At 42.4% G+C, this 24,063-nt stretch overlaps 1 protein-coding gene across 1 annotated transcript in view; it reads left to right on the forward strand.

The window, feature by feature from the left end:
* Fndc3b (fibronectin type III domain containing 3B) overlaps positions 1-24,063 on the forward strand; it is a 225,779-nt gene that overhangs the window by 136,842 nt on the left and 64,874 nt on the right. Inside the window, exons 6-8 of the mRNA XM_013016157.1 lie at positions 4,725-4,783; positions 13,982-14,133; positions 16,600-16,659. Coding sequence (XP_012871611.1) covers positions 4,725-4,783; positions 13,982-14,133; positions 16,600-16,659 — 271 coding nt within the window. The remainder of the gene's footprint in view (positions 1-4,724; positions 4,784-13,981; positions 14,134-16,599; positions 16,660-24,063) is intronic.

The raw sequence follows: 24,063 nt of genomic DNA on the forward strand, positions 1-24,063 counted from the left end.
GAATGTATTTGGAACCCAAGCCACCTTGCAAATATTTTTGTAGACTAGAATGCAACTTCATACAACATATGCTCACCTGCCAGCTACTTTATTTTGCAGTGGTCATAGCTTAGTATTCCCTAGGATTGCTTTCAGGGCCTCAGATAGAGTAATCGAAGAGCAGCCAAATAGTCAAAGGTTTATTTTTGTTGGGTAGAAGGGGGAGAGTGGAGTTACTGGGATTTGAACTCAGAACCTCAAGCCTGCTAGGATGGTAGCATACTGCTGCCTTGCCTCTAGCTCTGGTTTTTAGGATAGGATTGCTCTTCCTTCCCAGGAGTGTAGTTGAGCCAAATTCAGCCTTCCTCTGTTGGACTTTTATGCCAGGGCTGGCTTGAAGTGTGATCCTCTCAATCTCAGCCTACCACATAGTGTGGTATGACAATCACTATGTTTCTGTATGGATTGGGAAGGGGTCTCTCAAACCTTTCTATCCAGGTGAGCCCTGAACTGTAATCCTCTCTCATCCTCCAACTTAGTTGAGGGTGTTAGCTACCATCTAGCTATATTGGCATTTTTTTTTGACCAAGGCAAGGTTTCTGATATCTGAAGATATTTCTAAAATATTTACCTTTGGGAAATTGTTTTCATAATAAGTTATGCAAATATATTTCGTCAGTTTTAGATGTCTTTAGTTTTTAATTAAGACCATTGCCTGTAGAATCACAATCACTAAGTGGAAGAACATTTTGTTAGATAATTAATCCTATTTTGTATGAATTTTCTGATTCCCCTATTTTAACATAAGGGAAGCAAATAAAGAGCTGACTGTAGCCAGTTACTTTTCTCAGAGGAAAAACATCTACAAAGCACTCTCAGTATTTTCTTTCTTCTTGCCAGTTTATTCTGATAGGCATCAATATACTTAACTGGGTAGCTAGTTTGTCTTTATTGTTGAACACTTTTTTCTTTTTCAACCAAAGTAGTTTTTTCTGGTCATTTAGGTCTTACATTGATTGGCTGTTATTCCTCCCCCCCCCCCCCCCGCAAAGGGCGTGGCCAGACTGCATATTTTCAGTCCCTCAGGTTTTTTTAGATTTGTTCAGGAGAGCAGATCTGTCAGGCCGCTGGCCAATCTGAGCACGCCATGTGATGTTATGAGGGGAGTATCTGCCCTGGAGCCTGGGGATGTGAATTAGGAAGAAGGTTCGGGACTAAGCCAGCTGTCATGCCATTGGAATGAAGGTACTTTCACAACCCTGAGTCCGTTCTATAGCTAAGAGCTAATGTTTGCTAAGAAGGAAAAAATGTGAAACCAACCCAAGAAGAAATTTGTGTTTACAGAGGGGGATATTTTAATGAGTTTAGACCTTGCAGTTATTCAAATAGCCTGAACCTGACACTTCTTTTTGGAGCAAATATGAAAACCATTATTTATGGAAAATTTAGGTTTCACATGACACATCATCTTCATATGTGTGTGGTTTGGGGATTGGGCTCTCCCCCCTGTATTTGCTTTGCTTGTATAGTTTTATTTTTACCTTCCTTTGCTTTGTTTTCAGGGTAGGGGCTTTGTTTTGGGAGAAGGAAAGATGAATCTCTGAGCTGAGCCCCACTTTCTTCTTTCTTGATATTTTTAAACAGATGGCTTCTCAGTTCATTGAGCATTTTTTGTATTTATTCAAAAAAAAAGGTCCCACCTCTAGAGGGGGCCTGTGTCTGCAAAACAGCGTGTGCCTTCTCTGGATGAAGCTTTCTTTAGAGCCTGGTATCCTGCATTTACCCATGAGCTAGACTCCTTTGCAGGAAAATGGTTCTTTCCTTCCTTCCCTTCCTTCCTTCCTTCCCTTCCTCCCCTTCCTCTCCTTCCTTCCCTTCCTTCCTTTCCTCCCCTTCCTCCCCTTCCTTCCCTCCCTTCCTCTTCCCTCCCTCTCTTCCCTCCCTCTCTTCCCTTCCTCTCTTCCCTCCCTCTCTCCTTCCCTCCCTCCCTCCCTCCCTCCTTTCCTTCCTTCCTTCCTTCCTTTCTTTCTTCCTTCCTTCCTTCCTTCCTTCCTTCCTTCCTTCCTTCCTTCCTTCCTTCCTTCCTTCCTTCCTTTTCCTCTTTATTTCTGTCTTGCTTTCTTTTTCTCTCCTCTCTCCCTCCCTCCCTTCCTCTTGCTTTCTTGCTTTCCTTCCTTCCTTCTAAGAGTTTTAATTCCACATGTCATTGTGTAAGTACAATGCATCTTGATCAGTGTCACCCCTTCCATCATTCTCCCCACCTCTCCTAACTCCACCCATTCCTTCAGGTTGCAGTTCCATTTTCATATACACACATTGAATATCATGACTTTTTTCCCACTCACTTGAAGGTAGGTGTCATATCCATTTAGCCAGCCAGCTGCCAACAAATTTGAAGCAGAGAGAAGAATGGTCTTGCTCTGTTTGCTTACTCCATAGCAGCTTCAATGTGAGGAGAAAGAAATGTAAAGTTGGTTTCCAAGATTGGCCTGTGAACTTAGGAAGACTCGCTTCACTCCAAAGCGATCCATTCCGTTCTGTGGGGAAGCCCTGTGACCTTGCACTGGTGCCTTTCATTTCTGTCCCCAAGCTAGGATAGCTCTTGTTCAGATGGCACAGGCCAAGTTCTTCGACAGAGAGGAAGCTGTCCTAAAGCAAATCTCCACTACACTAGTTCCTCTCGAGTTTCTTCATTACTTTGGGAGGGGATTCGCTGTTCTTCCTTTTTTACTCTTTTTTTTGCCCACTGTGTGTAGGGGAAGGGGAAGGAGAGAGACACAGAAACAGAGAGAGTGTATGCTCACAAGCAGAAGGACTATGGCTACTCTGATAGAACCGCCATCCATGGAGATGAGCTCTAAAGCTACTTACTTCACCAAAGGATGATCATTGATTGACTGTGTGTAGTGATGGGAGGTCAGAGACTCAGTTCACTCATAATTAAGGTAGTAGAGTTGTGAATGTTGACATTTTCATTCCAGATGCTTAGTTTTCATGTGAGAACTTTTTATGTTACTTACTGTAACTTTCTCTTTAGGTCAGTTAAACAGATTTTATTTCACTCTTGGTTGTACAAATTATATTCCTGGGATTTATTTCCTTTTTTACTCTCTTAGCTTACAGAGAGGACCCAAATGGAAAAGCATTAAGTAAATACAGCATAAATGCAATTCTTTCCCCTCTTGTCCAGTTTTTGTAATTAGATCCATGATAAAAAGGCAGAACTCCTGTCTAATGCCCAGTATGTCCTGATCCAGCAGCATGGGAGACGGTGACCGCCCATCCTTCAGCCCCTCCTCCCACACCTGCCCTTCATATCGCTGATCTTTTCAGAATCATGTGTTTATTTTACAAGTCAAGTAAGAAGAGACTCATGACCCACTTTTGCTTAGTCTCCCTTTAAAAATAAATGCATTCTCCCCAGAGCTTTTTGGTCCATGCACTTGGTAATTTTTTTCCAAAGTTAATAAAAAATAAAACCAATGCAAACCTATTTTAGGGACATAGAAGCTCTCCTCCTTCTTCTCAGTGACAGTCACCAGAATTAGCCAGTGTTTGCTCTCTTGCTCCCCCCCCCCTTTCACACACATACATACACCTTGTCCTTTATAACTTCCAGATGTGTGCTAATTCATTAGGATACAGTCAGCATTTCTACTTGCTTTGAGACCGTTTATTAGACTTGTAGCCCTGGGGAAATCACATCTGCTAGGAGTCTTATTTTCCTCCTTCATTCTTCAGTCAACAAGACCCCTACAAGCATTACCCGGTGGAAAACAGACCTCAGCCCTCACCTCTGCTGGAGAAAGGGGCAGAGCAAGGAGTGGGGGTTCCTTGACCAGCATACACCTGGGTGCTCAGAACGTGTCCGCTCTTGTTATTGTCATCAAAGGCAGAGGGACAAGGAAAACCTTGATCTCTTCTTGGAAGTGGTTTTATCCTACCATCTTTCACTTGTATTTCTGACTCTTGTCAGGACCCCATTCTGCTTGAATTGGGGCATAGCAAAGCATGGGCACTCTCCTGTCATCTGGACTTGGAGGCAGGGTGGTAGGGGAAGCTTCTGGTTTTCTGAAACAAAGCATGCTCCTTAACTCTTGATTCTTTCAGACACTATATTGAGTATGTAATCTTGTGGATTCATACTTGGAGAGCTTTTTAATTTAAAAAAAAAAAATGCTGGTATTGGAGTTTGAACTCAGGGCCTAGGTGATTTCCTTCAGCTTTTCTACTCAAGGATGGTGTTCTACTACTTGAGCCATACCTTCACTTCTGGCTTTTTGCTGATTAATGGGTGGTAAGAGTCTCATGGACTTTCCTGTCTGGGCTGGCTTTGAACCTCAGTCCCCAGATCTCAGCCTATTGAGTAGCTAAAGTTACAGGCATGAGAACCTGGCAGAAACTCTTCTCTTTAACAACTGAACCAGGTTAAAGCGTAGAATGGTGCCAATTCCAAGTGCTTATTATTATTAATATTATTATTATTTTTGTCGGTCATGGGGCTAGGCTTGAACTCTGGGCCTAGGTGCTGTCCCTCAGCTCTTCAGATCAAAGCCGGCATTCTACCACTTGAGCCACAGTGCCACTTACATTATCAGGATTTTGATGCCAAAAATTTCTGGTGAAAGGTAACTGACTTGGTGACAGCCTTAGGCAAGGCCATGGGGAAAGGAAGGCAACAACAACCTTACTTCTTTCTAATGGTATTATTTTTCCTGTTTTGTTTTTCCTTTGTTGCAATGCAGAATATGAGTTGGAAGTAAAGAAGGTTCAAGACATTCTTTCCGGGATAGAGAAACCACAGGTATGTCTTCTGGATTTTTCAGCACAAAAGATGCTTTATTTCAAGTGTGAGTGAGTGTGTGTGTGTGTAAGTAAGCACAGTAAGTAAGCAAAAGGACCATTTCCCATTGAGGATTATTTATAAACTATGAAATTGCCATCAGTTATTAATGGTACATGAAAATATAGAAGAAGGGTATTCTGTGGTGAAATGCTTCCTTTATTTCGGGATCTGGATACAGTTGGATATTCTCTCACCTTCCTAGGATACATTTTTTTAAAAAATTTCTTGAGTCTACAGAGTTTTCCTTTTACCTGAGTAAATGTAGCAATAGTAAATTTATAAAACCTCAAAAATTCCAAGTGTTTTTTTTCCAGGTAAATCCTGGGGGGAGAAAAAGATATATAAATATTAGCCGAGATACACAAGCTCGGGGCATTGAGCTCAGCAACAGGAAAACTGCTGTTATGAGTATTGATACTGTTTGGTTTTCAGTTGGATTTTGCCAGGTGCTTTGAAATTCAAGTGAAAATTCCAGAATGTTGATTCCACCTTTCTTCTGAGATGTACAGAGCCAGCATTCTCTGGAATGTTCTCTAGCTGAGTTGGAGACCTTGATTCTTCATGTGTTTTGAATACTGAGGCTTTCTAAGGAGAGTTCAGCCATGCCTCAGGGTGCATAGTTGAGTTTGACTAAACCTAATAGCAGGAGTGTGTTGGTGGGGGGGAAGGAAGGGGAGAGAAAGTGTGTTTGTGAAGGAATGAGACCTTGTAGAGTTGAAGATTCTGAGCTTCCTTTGGGAAAGAATGGGCTCCCACTGAGGACTCTGAACAGAGGTGTTCAGTAATCAGGGCCACATTTTTAGAATGCTCAGAATGCAGATGGGTTGGAGCAAGAAATACTATTAGTAATCTCCTCCTGTGGTTCTCACAAAGAGTCAGAATTTGGATGACTTAAGGAGGGGCAAGTATTAGACCCACCATAGAGATGATTCTGGAAGGTGTAAGAGATACTGTATGTCATGGCTTCCAGTTTCAATTGTGTCCTGTAAACACCCCCCCCCAATTATTATCCACATCCTCATAGAACAAAGTGCCTCTGGTACTGAAGCCACATGCACACTGGGCTCTGACTTTATTCATCTCTGCCATGGTCTCCAGTGTATTACATCTGTCTTTTCCAGTTATCTGTAGCCCTCTAAGTGAAGTTCATCTCTAGGTGTTTCTTGTTTTGTGCTAGGTCTTAGGCCTAAGCACTGTCCATAAGATTTTGTGCTCAAGACATAGCATTCTACCAGTAGATACACAATTTCTGGCTTTTTGCTGGTTAATTCAAGTTCAGAGTCTCAGACCTTCCTGTCCCGGCTGGCTTTGAACCTAGATCCTCAGATCTGTTCCTCTGGAGTAGCTAGGATTACTGGCGTGAGCCACCGGTGCCTGGCCTTCTAGTTCCCTTTTGTGGTTTCCTTAGTCATATTGAGCTTGTTTCCTAAGAACCGTGGGCAGCTGCAGTGGACAGGAGGACCACAGATACAGGAATGACTACTCGTAGACGGCCAGGCTGGAAGGCAGTATGAAAGGGCTTCGGAGCAGAATCATTGAGAAAGCTCATCATATGTAGCACAGCAAGAAGAAGAATACTCCATAATGAAAATAGAGGAAGCAAAGTCAGAGAAGGAAAGCAGACAACATCATCCCAGAGGTCCTTCCTCACAGAGCTTTCTTGCCCTGTCTCGGGGCTGTGCACACAGTGCATACAGTGCACACAGGCAGGTGTTCCCGCTCGCTTCTTTACTGTACAAGTGGCGCAACCTCCATTCTGAGATACTAGTAAGATAAAAGCAATATTTCATTGCATTGGTCCTGTTTCTTCACTCAGCATCATCTTGAGAGCAGGGCAGATAGATAGACTTTATAGCTCTGGTGGAAGGTAAAATATGGTAGGATTGTCATCTGAGCATTTTCATCTGTAACACCTAGAAACTAGGATTGTTTGGCCAAAGAAAGAGATAGATGCTGGTGGTACCCAGGCCAGCCTAACCCAACAGCAATGTCCTCATCGTGAAGAGTTGGCTGGTCAGAGCTCAGTGGAAATCTTTAGTCTCAGTGTCATATAGCTAACCATCAGCATTCTCATTCAGTGCCTACCCAGTAGCCTTTTGAGAAGTTGACTTCCCTGGGAAACCAAGGGAAAAGTCCATGCGGTCTGTTGATAGTACTGTCTCACCTCTCCGAGCATTTTGTTTCTCATTGTGAAGGAATTAATTGGGGATCTGATTTTATGTATCAGATTCTATGAGTCTTATCTTCACTGCCAGTGTATTTTCACATACCTGAATCGGATTGACCATGACACAGCAACTGGGCGAAGGCTATACTTGGTGGGTTACTCTGGTAAATGCCTCAGAACAGCAGCCTGTGCTGGGGACTAGCCAGCTTACATGGACAAAACACTGACCCTATTCACTGCCCTGTCCCAAATTTCCAAAATGGCTCAGGAGATTAGAAGTAGAAGCAAAAGATACCATTTCCATATGAGCATGGTTTAGTCAGTAGAAATAATACTATGCCAAGGATCTTCTTTTTAATTTTATTTTTAAAATTAAGTAGTTATATATAGGGGTTATGACTGAACACATGTTCGTGAGTACAATGCATCTTGGTCAATGTCACCCCTTCCATCAGTCTCCCCCATCTTTCCCAACCCCACCATCCCATTAATTTACCTTGTTCCATTTTCTCATATGTACATTGAATATTAGGACTACTAAGGGTATTCGTTAATCTTGTTGCATAAGCAACATGTTACCTAGGATTGCGGGAGACAAGCTGAAAAACTTGTAGATGAGGAGAGACAAGCTCTACGATCCAGTGCTCTTTTTGCCAGTCCTGGTGCTTGAAATCAGGGCCTGGGCACTGTCCCTGAGCCTCTCTGTACTCAAGGCTAGCACTCTACCACTTGAACCACAGTGCCACTTCTGGCCTTTTCTGTTTATGTGGTATTGAGAAATCAAACCCAGGGCTTCATACATGCAAGGCAAGCACTCTACCACTAACTCACATTCCCAGCCTTCTAACGCTCTTTTTAACAGAGTGTTGGGCTTGCATCTTACCTTTTTGTTGTTGTTGTTGATTGTGGGGCCTGAACTCTGGGCCTGGGTGCGGTCCCTCAGCTCAAGGCTAGCACTCTACTACCTGAGCCACAGTACCACTTCCGGCTGTTTCTGCTTATGTGGTGCTGAGGAATCAAACCCAGGGCCTCCTGAATGCAAGGCAAGCACTCTACCACTGAGCTACCTTTCCAGTCCTGCATCGTACCTTTTAATCACTCTCATATAAATGAAGTCACCTGGTTGGAAGTCAGTGCTGGGACCCATTTGCTTCTTAGCTTGTGCTGAGAAACACAAGCTCACTGCCCTTTGGGTCAGGTGGGATGGCAGTGTAGATGTAGCTAAGATACCTTCTGAAGGCAGTCACAACCATGAAGGATTTATGAGTGTTGTGCTAATTTATGCTTTCTACTTTTGCACATAATTAACACAACTTTGCTCCTTGCCCAACTATGTTAGTTTCCTATTGTTGCTAGAACAAATAGCTGCAAATCAAATGGCTTAAAAGCAATTTAAATTGCTGGGTAACAGTTGCTCACACTTGGAATCTCAGCTACTCAGAAGGCTGAGATCTAAGAATCGCAGTTCAAAACCAGCCAAGCCAGAGAGTCTCTGACACTCTTATCTCCAGTTAACCAGTAAAAAGCTGGAAATAGAACTGTGGCTCAAGTGATAGTGTGCCAGCCTTGAGTGAAAAAGCTAAAGGACAGTGCTCAAGCCCCAGCATTGGCACCAAACAACAACAATCAAAATTATGTTACAGTTCTGGAAGGTATGAAGTCCAAAATGGGTCTTGCTTGAGCTAGCATGAAGGGATGAGCAAGGCTCTTTTACTTTCTGAAGTCTTTTCCATTTCCTAAGGATATCATACATTCAGCAGCCTATGGCCCCTTCTGCCTTAAACTTATCATTCTTACCCCTCACTCCACTTCAGTTGACCTGTCTGTCCCTCTAACTCCTACCTCCCTCCTATGCACATAAGGATTTTTGTGATCACTGTGGATCTGCGTAGGTAGTGCAGGATAATCTCCCCATCACAAGATCCTTGCTCTAAGCGTATCTGCAGAGTCCTTATTACTTGCAGGGTAATACATAGACTCACAGCTTCCTGGGCAAAGGGGATGGACATCTCTGGAGCAGAAGATGCCCTGAATACTTTCATACTTTATCTGTCATTCATGCTTATCTTACTTCTGCATTCCTTGTAAACCTCCTCTGCCTGGGCATCTCTTTTTTTCCTCTTCCCTTCCTCTTTCCCTGTCTCCTACTCCATCTTCATAAAGTTCTTAGTCATGACTGTGTCTTACTTATCTTTGAGATCCTACTGCCTAACACTGTCTTGGCCCATAGTGAAGCCCTATCAGATGTTGCCTAATAAACATGTGGCAGACTTCAGTATCTGTGGCTGGCTTTGGCAGGTGGGACAAATGCCTGAAGGCTAGCAGGCATCAAGACCTCCTGCTCAGCCAGCACAGAGGAATGCTAGCACCAGAGTGCCAGGCCACCACAGGGAGGGGAAGGGCCTGTGTTCACAATTGGCCAATCAGGCCTTAGACATGATCACAGCTATTAACTATCTCCCCATGCTTCAGATTTCTCATCTTTGAAGAGTAGGAAAATAAATATTGCATGGAAGGATCTGAGAAGTTTGAGAAGTAGATTCTGTATTCCGTGGAATACTTACACCATTTCCTTAAGCAAATGTGTGACACCCTGTCACACTGTGGAATTCTGGGAAACACATCACTCTGCAGAAGACAACAGACACACGTTGTAAAATGGGTCATTAGTTTTCTGATCTTTTTTTTTTTCTTTCAGGCACATCTGGTTCCCTCTCTAAATAAAAGACTTGTCCTTTTCTTTGAGGTTTTGCAGGTGACTTGTGGATTCTAGTCATCTTTATGGGACAATGTGGGCACCTTGAATCAAGCAAGTCAATTCAATCCTGTTTTTACAATTCAATTCTCTGAATAACTGAGTCAAGATTGACTTAATTGTTCAGAGCCCTAGACACTGTAAATACACAGATGGGTAGCCAATTGCACTAAAACAGTATATGCCACACTGGCCCTTTGTCCTGGACTGTAGCTTTCCCAGGGTATCCACTGAATGCTGTAGCAGAAGAATCAGTTCAGATTTATCAGCATGAACATCACTTTCAGCCTCCTGTAGTCTGACCTCCTCGCGCCATATCACTGAAGGTGGCCTCTCTCATCCTGGTGGGCTGTTGATTTCGAAGATATAAATAAACATAACCTGGAGTAGAGGACCTGCATTCTCATGCACTCATGTTTAGCTTGCAGAAACAATTTGTTTGTTGGTTCCAGAGTATGATCTGAGAAGGAATACTTTCCCCCAAGAAGCAGTTTCGTGAAAGATAAACAGCAGCATTGGCCCTGGGAACCGATCCAAGGCTCTCAGCACATGAGGAGTGTAGAAGCAGACGATTCAGAAATTTTTAGATTTGAGTATGCCTTTTTATTTGACCTGTTCCTTTCTCATTTATTTTCCTTTGTGATGTGATTCCTTGTGGTGGATGACTTCAGATTTGAAGACCCCTATCTCTAGGGTGACACTTCCTTAACTTCTCTGTGATCAGATCCAGGGGCCCCCTAATGTGGCTGAACCCAAAGGCCAAATAATCCAGAAAGTGCTAACGTGTCAAGCAGTAGTTCAAAAGGGGTAACAGTGATGCCGGGCGCCGGTGGCTCACGCCTGTAATCCTAGCTACTCAGGAGGCTGAGATCTGAGGATCACAGTTCAAAGCCAGCCTAGGCAGAAAAGTCTGTGAAACTCTTGAGCTGTAGCTCAAGTGGTAGAGCGCTAGCTTTGAGCTGAAGAGCTGAGGGACAGCGCTCAGGCCCAGAGTTCAAGCCTCATGGCTGATGAAAAAAAAGGGGGCTGGGGTAAACAGTAACAAGTTACTATCTATGAAGAGAAAAAAAATGTTTCTGATCCCAATAGTGCATATCATTTCTCTATGAAAAATGGTGAGCATAAAAATCATGATTTCCTACAGAATAGTACTAAATAGTATGATGAACAGAAGAGACTGGGGAAAGAGAGAGGCAAGGACTACATACTGAGTCTGAGAATGCAGATTTATCACTTAATACACACATATTTGTGATCTGCTTTTAATAGTCGCATAGACAAACCTAATTTCTAATTAGCATGTGATCAGAAGTAGAGACCAATTTTATAAATGCCTCCAGTTACTTAAAAGCAGTTTAAATACCTCCTTTATACATTTACACTGGTCACCTCCCATAGATGCACTTGTATCATAATACAAAAACAAGTGTCAGTGTGTCGAAGCCACACTGGATCTGGAAGTCATCACTGTTACAAAGGATATTGACTTCATGTTATGCCATACTAGCAAGTCAGTCTTGTGGCTGCTAACCTTTCTTTGGGAGGTCGGGGGAGTCAGCAGCCAGGATGGTTGAGATTGCCTGCTTTGCTTCAGTGCTCACAGATGCTGAGAAAGTTTAGGCATAGAGTGCTGTGTGATGTCAGGCTCAGGTGATGGTGCTGCTCTGAGCAGTTTGAGCCTGTCTTCTGAATCTCAGAGTACACTTCCCAGGATACTGGAGTAAATAGACTGGGCACTGAGCCTTCTCCCCCAGCTGATGTTCTCTGGAAAGACTCTGTAATGTCAGCCTTCAAGTAGAAGTGAGCCACATCCTAAGGATGCCAGGGATAGACGTAGGGAAGCTCAAGGCTGGGAGTCATGGAAGGGTGAGTGGGAGGTGGGGGAGAAGCCTGAGCAGGGGCTCTGGAAGCATGATGCCTAGTTTGAGTGATGTTCATAAACCACTGTCCTTCAAAAATGCTGCAGAGTCCCCAGAGAGCCCCAGAGAAAAGGTAGATATTGTCATCGCTGATGCTCCAGCTGTTAGGTGCCTGTGTTCACAGAAAGAATAAGCAAAGGTTCTCTGTTGGGGGACAGGGGAGAGGAAATCCAACCAGGCACCTGTGGCTCATACCTATAATCCTACTCAAGAGGCTGAGATCTGAGAATTGTGGTTTGAAAAACCAGCCAGGGTAGGAAAGTCCACGAGACTCTTATCTCCAATTAACCACCTAAAAGCTGGAAGGGGAGGTATGGCTCAAGTGGTAAAGCACCTGCCTTGAGAGAAAATGCGAAGGGATAGAACTCAGGCCCTGAGTTCATGCCCCAGTATTGGCACCATTAACAACAATAGTAATAGCAGGAACTGGTGAAAAAAGCCAAGCTTGAAGGGCGGTGACTTATGGATCTGTGTTTGGTATCTAGAGCACTAGCACATGGCTGAGCTGTTTTGTGACATAATGCTGTTTTCTACCATAATTCATGAAATCAATGCTGATACATTCATTCTTGGTTGTTGGAATCCTGAAAAGCAGCCATTTGTTACCCGGTGAATGTCTTCCCAATATCCCATCAGCCTCTTTTTTAAAATTTCAAACAGAACTCTTCAAAGCACAACATCTTCTTAAGTTGAAAATCAAGCATAACACTAAGTACCTCAGGCTTACTGATTCATGTATTAAAGAATTAAGCAAATACACTGACAAACATAAGGAGTTCTATGTGCAAACGATAATACAAATAATAATTCTGTCTTCAAACATGTCATGCTCTGTGCAATGAAAGCAAGCATCAGATATTAGTCCTGGGAAAATGTGGCCAGAACACAAAGCAAATCTCTATCATTTCTGATTGGGGATCTGGAAGGTCAATTCAGACACTTCATGAGCCTGGAGCTTTGGAGGTCTCTAGGCTCAGAAGCAGGCAACTGAGGCAGGAACTGGGGGAAGGACAGGCAGGTCGGCTATGGAGCAGACTACTACAGGACGCTGCCACAACTCCCCAAGCAGTGGGAGGCTGACTGAGTGATGGAACATGCCTCAGACCAGAGCTGAGAGTGGTCCAAAAGTCAACCTATGTAGGCTGGGCTCTCATGGCTCATGCCTGTAATCCTAGCTACTCAAGAGGGTATGATGTGCAGATCATAGTTCAAAGGCAGCATGGGCAAAAACCTCGGTGAGACTATCGCCTATAAACTACTCAAAAAAAGCCGGAAGTGGTCCAATGGCTGCAGTGCTTAGAGCACTCACCTTGAGCACAAAAAGCCTAGTGTCCAGGCCCAGAGTTCAAGTCCCAGAACTGGCACAAAAAAAAAATTAAAAACCATATATATATATATATATATATATATATATATATATATACATATACATCTATATATATATATATCATATATCAAAAAGTCTCAGGATAATTTGTTCGAGGGAAGTCTTAGGTGAAGGCTAAAACTAAAAGAATAAAAGTAGAGCTTAGAGCCCCATGCCTGTGGCTCATGCTGCTTAGGAGGCTGAGATCTGAAGATGATGGTTTGATGTCAGCCCAGGCAGTAAAGTCTGTGAGACTTGTTTCTCTAGTCACACACACAAAAAACCAGAGTGAGGTTGTGGCTGAGGTGGTAGAGTACTAACCATGAGCAAAAGGAGCACCCAGCCCCAAGTTCAAGCCCCAGGACTGGCACAAAAAGAAAAATTAGAGCTTAGAGAGATGAGATCTCTACTTCCACACTTATTTCTGTCTTCTCATGTGCTGTTCCTGGGTTCCAGTTTCCCATATATGAGCTCTTCTGGGAGTCTGACCAAGGGAACATGGTTTGATTGATGTTAGCATCAAAGGATTATTGGACACTGAGTAAGGCTTGAAGAGGAAGAGCCTGTAGACAAGGCTCCTTCCACAGAATTCAGTGGCTAACCTGAAACGATTGAATTTCATACTCAGCATTTTACCTTGACAGCAATTCTCAGGCATGGCTGGTTATTGTTACTTTCTGAAAGGACTAAGTGAATTCTACTGGACTTGAGTGAACCTTTGCATTCTAATGCCACACATTTCAGGGACCATGTTTTGCACACCAACACTTAGACAAAAGCACACCATATAGAATTTCTTTCTTAATTACAGTTGCTTGTCAGAAATTCACTTGGCCATTTTACACCATTAGTAATGATTACAAACACCTTCTCCATCGAAGAAGGAAGTGTGTGATCATCCATGTAAGATAATTTGACTTCTTCTAAAGCCATGTTTTTCTACCCTCAGGTGTCGAACATCCAGGCGAGAGCGGTGGTGCTGTCTTGGGCTCCTCCTGTAGGACTTTCCTGTGCTCCCCACAGCGGCCTTTCCTTCCCCTACAGTTATGAAGTTGCCTTATCAGACAAAGGACGAGATGGAAAATACAAGATCATTTACAGGTAGTGCCTCCTCTCAAGTGTTTTTCTTAGCTGCTAAGCTGCAACATTAGAATCATTGAAGAAAAATATGAAGCAAAGGAAAAAAAGTTTCAGGCTTTGCAATTTTTCATTTAAATAGTTCTTTTTAAGAATGAATAATTATGGACACTAGAGGCTCACACCTGCAATCCCAGCTACTCTGGAGGCTAAGATCTGAGGATCCCAGTTCAAAACCCTCCCGGGCAGGAAAGTCTGGGAGATTCCTTATCTCCAATTGGAGATATGGCTCAAATGGTAGAGCACCAGACTTGAGCAAAAAGGCTAAGCAAGCTTATGAGTCTAAGTTCAAACCCCAATAGTAGTGTGCACCCACATGGGCGCATGTGCGCACATACACACACACACACACACACACACACACACACGGAATGAATAATTATAATGTCAAGAATTTGTCTAATCATTAATCAAATTAGTAGTATAGAGTTACTTCTTATTGCTAAAATAAATCATTTAGCTTTCTTAGATGTCAGCATCATATTAATGAAATTAATTTTCAAACAAATTTTCCAATAATGTCCATCAGGGTAAAAAAATGACTGACTTTTATATACATTAAGCACCTCTACGATCATTTAACTCTTTAGCACTGATCTTTCGTATAGTTTTCATTTTAAAAATTCTGCAATACTTTTTTTGCTTCTATTTCAACTTCTCCTTACACTGTTTCTTCTAAGAGATACTTTAAAGCAGTTTGTTCAAAGGCTTTCTTAAGTGATCAGAAGTTTCGCCTGTAGAAGAAGGGGGAGCAGCCTTTCGGTTTTATGGACTCCCACATGTAAGCTGTCCAAATGATTTATACCTGTGTTGTTAACAGGGTAAAAATGTGAAGGTCAAGTCCTTCTTTTGGGATGGCTCCAGAAGGTTGCTATTTGCAGATCAGGAAATCAGGCTTCTTTAATACTAGTTGGCCCTCCCAGTGGGGCCTCTAGAAAGATGCCCACACCAAGTACCTGGCTTGCATGAGCCGGTCTGTCTCCACCACAGGTGTTAGCTTTAGTCCCGCCTCGAGGCCACATCACTACACTGTCTCCTCCTCTCTGCCCAGTGGAGAGCATGCTCTGGACCCAGAGAAGAGGAACGGTGAGGAAGGAACTGCCCTTGGCCACTACCCACTCTGCAATGATGTCTCCTCCAGAATACCCACACACCACCCCTTGGCCTTCCTTCCGGCCTCTGCTGTAGATCTCCACAGTCTACCCTCCATGCTGAAGCGGACCCCACCCCTGAGAGAATCTGTCATCCAGAAATTGTCCACTGTGATGCAAATAAAAGCCTCACTACTCTCCCTCACAGCCATGTTTTATTTTGAAAAATCAGAATTAGATACACAGTCTAATTAGAATTTCACACTCAGGAAACATTGCACAGATAGAATGATAAAGACACAAACCTACATTGTACCCATAGTTACGGTTGCTAAGATTTTACTATGTCTACTTTACCATTTGAACACCTGCCTTTTTCCTTTTTTTTCTCTCTCCTCTGTCATTTTATAAAAATGCTGCTGAATATTTTGGTATATTTTCTCAGAAAAGTATTTTCTTAAAAAACTAAATGTACATTGGTATTATACTTTAATCTATGATCCATTTTTCAGTTTTCTTGGCTGACATGCAGAATGACTATTAGAAAATTGTGAAAGCATTTTGTTTAGGACAGCATTCAGTCTGGTCACAGATGGCATCTAGCTGTCTTTTTAACTTTGTTTTATTTGGATCATGTCCACAGTGTTTGTTTGTCTTTTGACATTTTGACAGAATACAAAATAAATTATGTCTGTGTGCACCCTCTTTACCTTTTGAGGGAAAGTTTGGGGTTTTTTTGTTTTGTTTTGTTTTGTTTTCCCAGAGAGTCTTGCTATGTAACCCAAGAAGGCCTCAAACTCATGATCCTTTTATTTCAGCCTCTTTGCTGTGATTATAAGCATGCATCACCATGCTCAGCTTCCTTTTTGCATTAATTTTCACATACTTAAGTGTCAGTTTGGTTGTTTCTTTCGATTACGTAAATGGTTTCATTATCTTTGGTGAATTGGTGTGTGAGAGAAGTAGTCTGTGACTTCATCAACAGTCCGTTGCTGAGGGAGTTTAAGTCCAGATGATTTGGAACCTTGGAGTCTTGGAACTAACTAATTGAGAATTGGTGTAGCTATTTACATACATATTTATTTGCCTGCTTACCCGCTTTTGTCTTTAGAAAAGTGGCAAGATGCTTTGGTGTTTTATTAGTATGTTGGCCATGTCATTTTCCATATCTAGCATGCATCATTAAAAGCAACCTCATTTTCAAGTCCTAAGAGAATAATAAGAGCAAATAAGAAAGTTCATTCCTGGTTTATGGTGGAGACGCATTAGCTCTGGCATCCCAAAGCCCGATTTACTTTCCATGCAGGTGTTACTAATTAACAAATGTTTCTCTTTGCAGTGGAGAAGAATTGGGATGCAACCTGAAAGATCTCAGACCAGCGACTGATTATCACGTGAGGTGAGTCAGGACCCAGCAGCTAACTGTACTGGGGAACCAGGTCACTGGGGTCAGCCATGCCACCCCTTTGAAAGCCTGGTGTGGAAGCCAACCACTGTTGGCTTAAGTTGTAATCCTAGCTACTCAGGAGGCTGAGATCTGAGGATCACGGTTCAAAGCCAGGCTGGGCAAAAAAGTTCATAAGAAAAGCCAGACGTGGAGCTGTGCTTCAAGTAGGGGGAATGCTAGCCTTGAGTGAAAAAGCTCAGAGACAGTGCTCAGGCCCTGAGTTCAAGCACTAGTACCAGCACACAAAATAAAGGGCAAGAAAACAGAGCCATGTTAAGGTTGTAATATCTTATTAACTGCATGAGTACTTTAAAACTAAGTTTAGAGCAGTGTACAAAAGAGCAGATTATTTTATATCATTGTAAACAGCACATCTACTCAGCCATTATACTATTTAGATGAACATTTTTGCAACTGTTTCTTCCTGTTTACATCAAAACCTTCAGGTTTTGAGTCATTTAGCTTCCTCAAACATAATGAACTTCACACAGGCTGCACAATGTCGTATAAACTGTGATGCTAAGATAATAATAGAAATAGTTTAACCATTCTTATGCAGTCAATGGAACAGCAAACCAGAGAATGGAACCTCATAGAAGGAATCCTACAAACATTATCCGTTATTCATGGCTAACATACGTTTTCTTTTATCTTTTATGTTTTAACAGTTTATTGTTACTGCCTTATTCAAGGTTTATTCTATTAATTTCCTGTCCATTCATGAGCTTCCAGTATCCTTTTTAAGAAGTTGAAATGCCATGAAATCCAGCCCCATATTTACTATCTTGTCTCCTCTCCCTTTACTCCTTCCTGTCTGACTCCTTGCAAAGAGTAAATTTTTAGAACACTATCAGTTGACTGTCATGCTTTTCCTGCCATGTGCTGTGAACACTTGGCCTTGCAGGCAGATAAGAGGCCTGGGGACATGGGGTGGTTACTGAGCAGGGGCTGGATGTGGGCATTCTCCTGCTTCATTTGGGCATGCATGCAATGTCACAGGCATGCAGCCCAACAGATAGTATGTGGCGTAGCTCTCTGCTTGACAGAGAAATTGAAAATTCTCCCTCTGCTTGGTAACATCTAATTTACTGTTTTTTCAAACAAATTCTCTCGCTTGACAGAAATGTCTACAACCTAAATTTTCTTGTATTTCCCCTGCCTAAAGCCCAATCTATATGGATAATTTTGCTTTTCATTTTACACTTTATTTTTCCTTCTGGAAGAGAAAAAGTTTTAATATTTGTAACTCACTCAAGTTAATTGGTTAGGTGAGGCCATTGACAAGTATGGATACACCATAAAGCTTGTATGTTAGCACTTGTTCCTTGCTAAGGGTACCAGCTTATACAAACCATTAACACTGCTTTGTCCTTGTTTTCATTTGTAAAAGTGAAGAGAATAAGCCAGGCACTGGCAGCTCACACCTGTAATCCTAGCTGCTCAAGAGGCTGAGATCTGAGGATCAAGATTCCAAACAGGAAAGTCCATGAGACTCTCTGTCTACAAGTGACCAGTAAAAAGCTAGAAGTGGAGTTGTGGCTCAAGTGGTAGAGGGCTACCCTTGAGCAAAATAACCCTGAGTTCAAGTCCCAGGACTGGCACAAAAGAAAAAATTTAATATGATAATAAAGCTAGCATCAGAAATGCAGGTCAAATATACATGCAAACTTGTTATAAATCTGTGAGATATTTACAAACAGAAATTTCTTTTATTTTTTTTCTTGAAGTTGTTATAGTTTTTGAACAATTTAGAAGTAAAAAGAGCTTCATGATGTAGGGTTGCGTCTTTGAACTTGTTTACCATCCACTCTTCTATTGGGATGTGTCTTACTTGACACTAAGAGAAGCAAAATTCTTGATGATGATGATGATGATGTAGTTAAGATTTTCTAAGTCTTAATCCTAGGAATGCAAGTTTTTAATCACATAAAGGAGCCTCAACTTATCTTAAAGTTGAAGAAATACCTATAAGGCCTCAAAGGGCTGTGTGCAAATACCTCGGTTTCACCCCCACCCAGCTGTTCAATGAGCAGATGTTGTACACTTCTGGTTTCTTCGTATTCCTAGTTTTAGAAAGCATCACCCGGTACCAAGCTCACAGAAGTATGAAAGAAAACTGAGGTGTCTTTAATGTCACTAAATAGACCACATTTTCCTTCTAATACTTTTTTTGAGGGACCAGGACCTAAACTCGGGATCTTGAAACTCTAGCATGGCTTTCCTGCTCACAGCGGTTGCTCCACCATCTGAGCCATGCTTCCAGCCCAGCTTTTTACTGATAAATTGGAGTTGGAGTCTTAATGGAGTATTGTAGACTTTTTTGCCCCTGCTAACCTCCAGCCATGATCTTCCAGATCTCAGTCTCCTGAGTAGCTAGGATTATAGGCTGGAGACACCAAAGTCTAGCTTTTCTGATCCTTACAATTGTACATTTTGATTATGACCTACAGTAATATTAAATGATGGCTGAAGTCTCAGGGCTTCTGCAGTTACATTTGTTATTTCTGTTTTTTCCTACTCTGATTGTTGTATCCTCTTCAAAGATTATCCTGCATCTTCATAATAGTGCTTCTCCTCATTTTCACCCCATCCCCAGACACACACACACACATGTTACTCTGCTAACATGATCAGATGGATAGGTTTTATCTTTAAATGGCAGAGTGATTCCATTGTGGAATCTGGCCATTGCTTGGATCAGTTGCTTGGCAAGAAAGGCTCTGATTTCTTTGTTCCTCTGGGTTTAGTGAAGCCTGAACGCATTGCAGGGGGTTTATGGCTGGCTGGTGTTGTGGGCATCTGCCAGGCCATTTGAGCCAGTCTACCTGCAAAATTACATCTTGAAACACTTCAAGTCTTCTTAGTGTTACTCTGCTAGTTTTGTGTGCCAGTGTTAATGAATCTACTCAACTCTGTTCTAGCAAGGAAGGAAATTAGATCCTTCTCTAATATATACATTGATTGAATAATTTAGGTCTTGGGTCTTGGTGTAGCATTTTATTACAGCTGTCACTTTTTTACTTATTAAATGGTTCTTACAGAGATTGCTTTTTTTGGTTTAAAATTGATACTATGTTTAAAGAGAATCAACTTATAATTGTCAAAGTGTAGTTAGTGATTCTATAAAGGGTATTGTGCTATGTGTTATATAAAATGATTAACTCAAAAATCCAGTATTACTGGGGTTTTAACTCGGTGAGCCATGTCCCAGCTATGTTTTTAGTTACTTCACAGAGTCTTAACACTTTTTGCCTGGGCTGGCCAGGAACATGATCCTCCTACCGTCACCTCCAACATATTGGTTGGGATCGCAGGCATGTACCACTACACCTGGCTTGTTAATTTAGATGGGTTCTTGCTAACTTTTTTTTTTTTTTGGCCTGGGCTGGCCTTGAACCATGATCCTGCCTCCTGCACAGTGGAGATGATAGTCTTGAGATACCACACCCAATAAACATTCCTATTTTTATCAATCATGGGATAATTAGGAATTAAGTGATGGAATGGATAGCAGTTTTCCAGCTGTCAGCATAGGCAGTTTGTCAAAGAAGTTGCCCGGAGATGACATCATGTAATGACATTTCCCAGAAAAGTTATGTGATGAAATATTTCCAAAAGTATGGCGGGCCAGCATAGTGCTGGGCTATGCAGTGGGTGTTGCTGACCAGAGACTGTGGCTCCTTGGCTATTAGAGATATGTGGGGGAAAGCTAGAAGTGTACTTTTGAAATTCCCAGAGGCTAGTCCATGAGATTCTTACCCTACTTAACACCAAAAAGCTGGAAGTTAAGGTGTGGCTCAAGTGATAGAGTGCCAGCTTGGAGCAAAAAAGCTAATATGCAAGAGCATAAGGTTCTGCGTTTAAGCACAGTGCTGGTATACAGACAGACAGACACCCACCTCCCCCCCCACACACACACTCACACTCATACACACAAATTATAATTATAATGTATTGTTAGGAAAACATTTGATTTTCTAGTGGTAAAAGGAAAAGAAATTCAACTGCTTGTTGATTTGTTCAACCCAAGAAATTGACCGTCTACCGATCTTCCTGCTACAGAGGGTGTCTAGGGACAAATATCACCATCATGTGGGAAATGCGGGACTTTAAAATATGGCATCATTTCCCAAGAATTGATCTTTGCTTGTGCAAATTCCTGGTGGGATTGTGGCTGGTTACTGTTACAAATAGTTGCTATCTACTTACGACAGTATTTTAATTAACAGGAAATCATGGTACACTCAGATCTTGTGTGAAATTGTACTCTACACAACACACTTGCTTTCCCAAATAAATATAAATCTTGCTTTCTTTGCTGATGAACTTTGTGTGTGTATGAGTGTGTGTGAGTGTGTGTGTGTGTGTATGTCTATCTGTCTGTCCTTTAGCAAGCCAAGCTTCTACTCTGCCACTGAACTACATATCCAGCCACCCATAACCTTTTCAAGGTTAAGCACTACTCCACGTGTTCCATAAGTCACTCAGGATGGCCCTTCCTCCAGCCCGGGCACAGAGTACCTCTGTCAATTGTGCTTTCCTTCTAATTCCAGCAATCCTATTCTTTTTTGGTTGTGGGCCTGAACTCTGGGTCTGGGTGCTGTCCCTGAGCTCTTTAGCTCAAGGTTAGTGCTCTACCACTTGAGCCACAGCGCCACTTCAGCTTTTTCTGCTTATTTGGTACTGAGAAATCGAACCCAGGGCCTCATGCATGCAAGGCAGGCACTCTACCACTGAGCCACCTTCCCAGCTAGCAATCCTCTTCTAAAAGCAGCAGAAAACTTGACTGGGTCCAGACTGCTTTCTCCTCAGACAATTAACCTTTTCTGATTGTACCTTGCCAGCTGTTTTCTCTATCCTGTGATCTATATAGATTTCTGGGGACTGTCAATTTTGTAAAGATCATGGACACAGCCTAGTTGTGTACATTTCTGCTATTGTAGGGAATTGCCCAGGGATTGCAAACTGGGATTGCCTGCTTCCTGGAGGCACCAAGCCTACATGGCTGAAACAGGAGTGGGAACGGCTCAAATGGAGTCCTGGTACTGGGTGACAATGGGGAGTGGTAGGTTCTGGGTGAAGTGTAGCTTCTGCCCCATGCAGGGGAATTGCTGCAGTCTGCCTTCTCCATTCCCCACAGTATGGGGAAAAGAGCCAAATCTCATTGAACTTTCTGTTCTTAAGAGAAGCCAGCAGTAGTGGTTGTTCTTTTCTTAAATGAAATCCCAAGATGTAGACTTAAGTTTTACTTTGTAACTGAAGAAAATTTGAGATGTAGTCACAAATGGATAGCAGTTGAATAAGCTCTCACACAGAGAGTTCAATACTTGTGTTAGCTCTGGGCCCCACACCCGCCCCGGCACTGATGATGTTGACGTCCAGATGTTCTATTTTCTAACCTGTCAACTGAGTTACCACCAGCACAGGCGCACCCAGAACAAACAACAGATCAACTCCTCCATGTCCTCAGAACTGAGAGGTGCTTCCCCTTCCCTTCTGTCGTTCTCAAATGGAAGTTTTGCTTTGGCTTTTTCTGTGATGGGAATGGAGATATACTGTCTGGATGGTAATTATTTAAGCCACCATTCTCTGTGTTTTTGAGTGCATAGGTTTCCCTTCATCGCTCATTGTTTTTGTTCTGTAGAAATTTCCACACATCAGCTTGGCCGGGTTCTCAACCACATTGCTTAACATATTCCCCTGCGCTCTGATTCCCAGGGAATCTGCCTTAATCCAAGCCAGATTCAGTTTTCCTGGCAGGACATTTCATCCATAGTGGCAAGATCTCTTCTCTTTTATTTATTTTCTTCTTAGAGTCAAGGTCTTGCTATGGAGCCCAGACTAGCCTTGGGTTTGCACCCTCCTGGCTTCCTCTCCTGAGTGCTAGGATTATAGATGTCAGCCGGTTGCTCTTGTTAGGAATGTTAGAGACTGGTGGTCTCTTTTTGTTGGTTTCTGTATCCTCTACTTCCTAGTTGGGCTGTAATATTTAAAGACACCTCCACTCCAATACACTCATAGCTTGAGCTCGATGTAATCTGTAAACCACCATTTGAAGAATTATGGTCTGATAAAATTTAGGCTCAGGCTGGGTAGGTAGCTCAGTGGTAGAGTGCTTGTCTTGCTTTCATGAGGCCCTGGCTTTGATTCCTAAGCACCACATAAGCAGAAAAAGCCAGAAGTGGCTCTGTGGCTCAAGTGGTAGAGTGCTATCCTTGAGCTGAAGAGCTCAGGGACAGTGCCCAGGCCCAGAGTTCAAGACCCACGACTGGCCAAAATAAATAATAAATAATAAATTAAAAAATTAAATTTGGGCTGGATCCCTGCCCAAGTCTGAAACATTCTGTGATTCATTTTAAGTAATTGACTCCCACTGAGCCTGTCCTGACACATGGAAATGATCTTGCCAGATCTCCCCTTTGGTTTTATGTTATCATATGCCTAGATTTTACTGAGTACAAAGAAAAGCGTTTCCTCCATGAGCAGCTGGGCAGAGACCAATGTAACAAGAAATGGCATTTGTTTGTGTCAGATGTTATAATGCCTCCCCATAAGGCAAAAGGTGTGTGTGTGTGTGTGTGCGTGTATGTTTGTGTATACATGTGAAAGTGTGTATATTCAATAATAGAAGAGTTTCTCTGTTGTATTTTTTATGCCTATCCTCTATGAATCTTCATTGGAGGGAGTAGAAGAAAATGACTTTGCATATCACACACATAATTAAGATTTCTATCTATCTAATCTATCTGTCTGTCTGTCTACCTGTCTGTCTATCTAGGTGCTGGTACTAGGATTTGAACTTGGGGCCTGGGTGCTGTCCCCTTAGCTTTTTCATTCAAGGATGGTGCTGTGCCACTTGAGCCACACCTCACTTCTGGCTTTTTGTTGGTTAAGTGGAGATAAAAAGTCTTACAGACTTTTCCTGCCCAGGCTAGCTTTGAGCCGCAACAGTCCTCAGATCTTAGTCTGTTGAATAGGTAGGATTATAGGCATGAGCTACCCGTGCTCAGCTGATAATGTTATTTTCTTCACTGCTGTTCAAGCTCATTGAATAGAGGGAGGGGAAGTGGCCATGGACATTTAGAGGAGCATGACTGCAGGATGAGCATGGTGGGTAGGCAGTGTGGCATGGTGGGTAGGCAGTGTGGCATGGTGGCTAGCCATACACACTGAACAGAGTTGATCCAACTTCTATCAGTGTAGCTTTCAGGACATCTCCTTCATCTCTGGGAACTTCCTTCCATCTTCCGTGGGGTAATGACTTGCCTGTGTCATAGAGAGGGTACTTGCAAGAATTGTTTATAAGCTGAGTAGCTTCACCCGGTATGTTTTAATGGTATCAAGCCTTCTTCATAC

Source organism: Dipodomys ordii, unplaced genomic scaffold, assembly GCF_000151885.1.
Source record: "Dipodomys ordii isolate 6190 unplaced genomic scaffold, Dord_2.0 Scaffold30, whole genome shotgun sequence".
NCBI classification, from domain to species: domain Eukaryota; kingdom Metazoa; phylum Chordata; class Mammalia; order Rodentia; family Heteromyidae; genus Dipodomys; species Dipodomys ordii.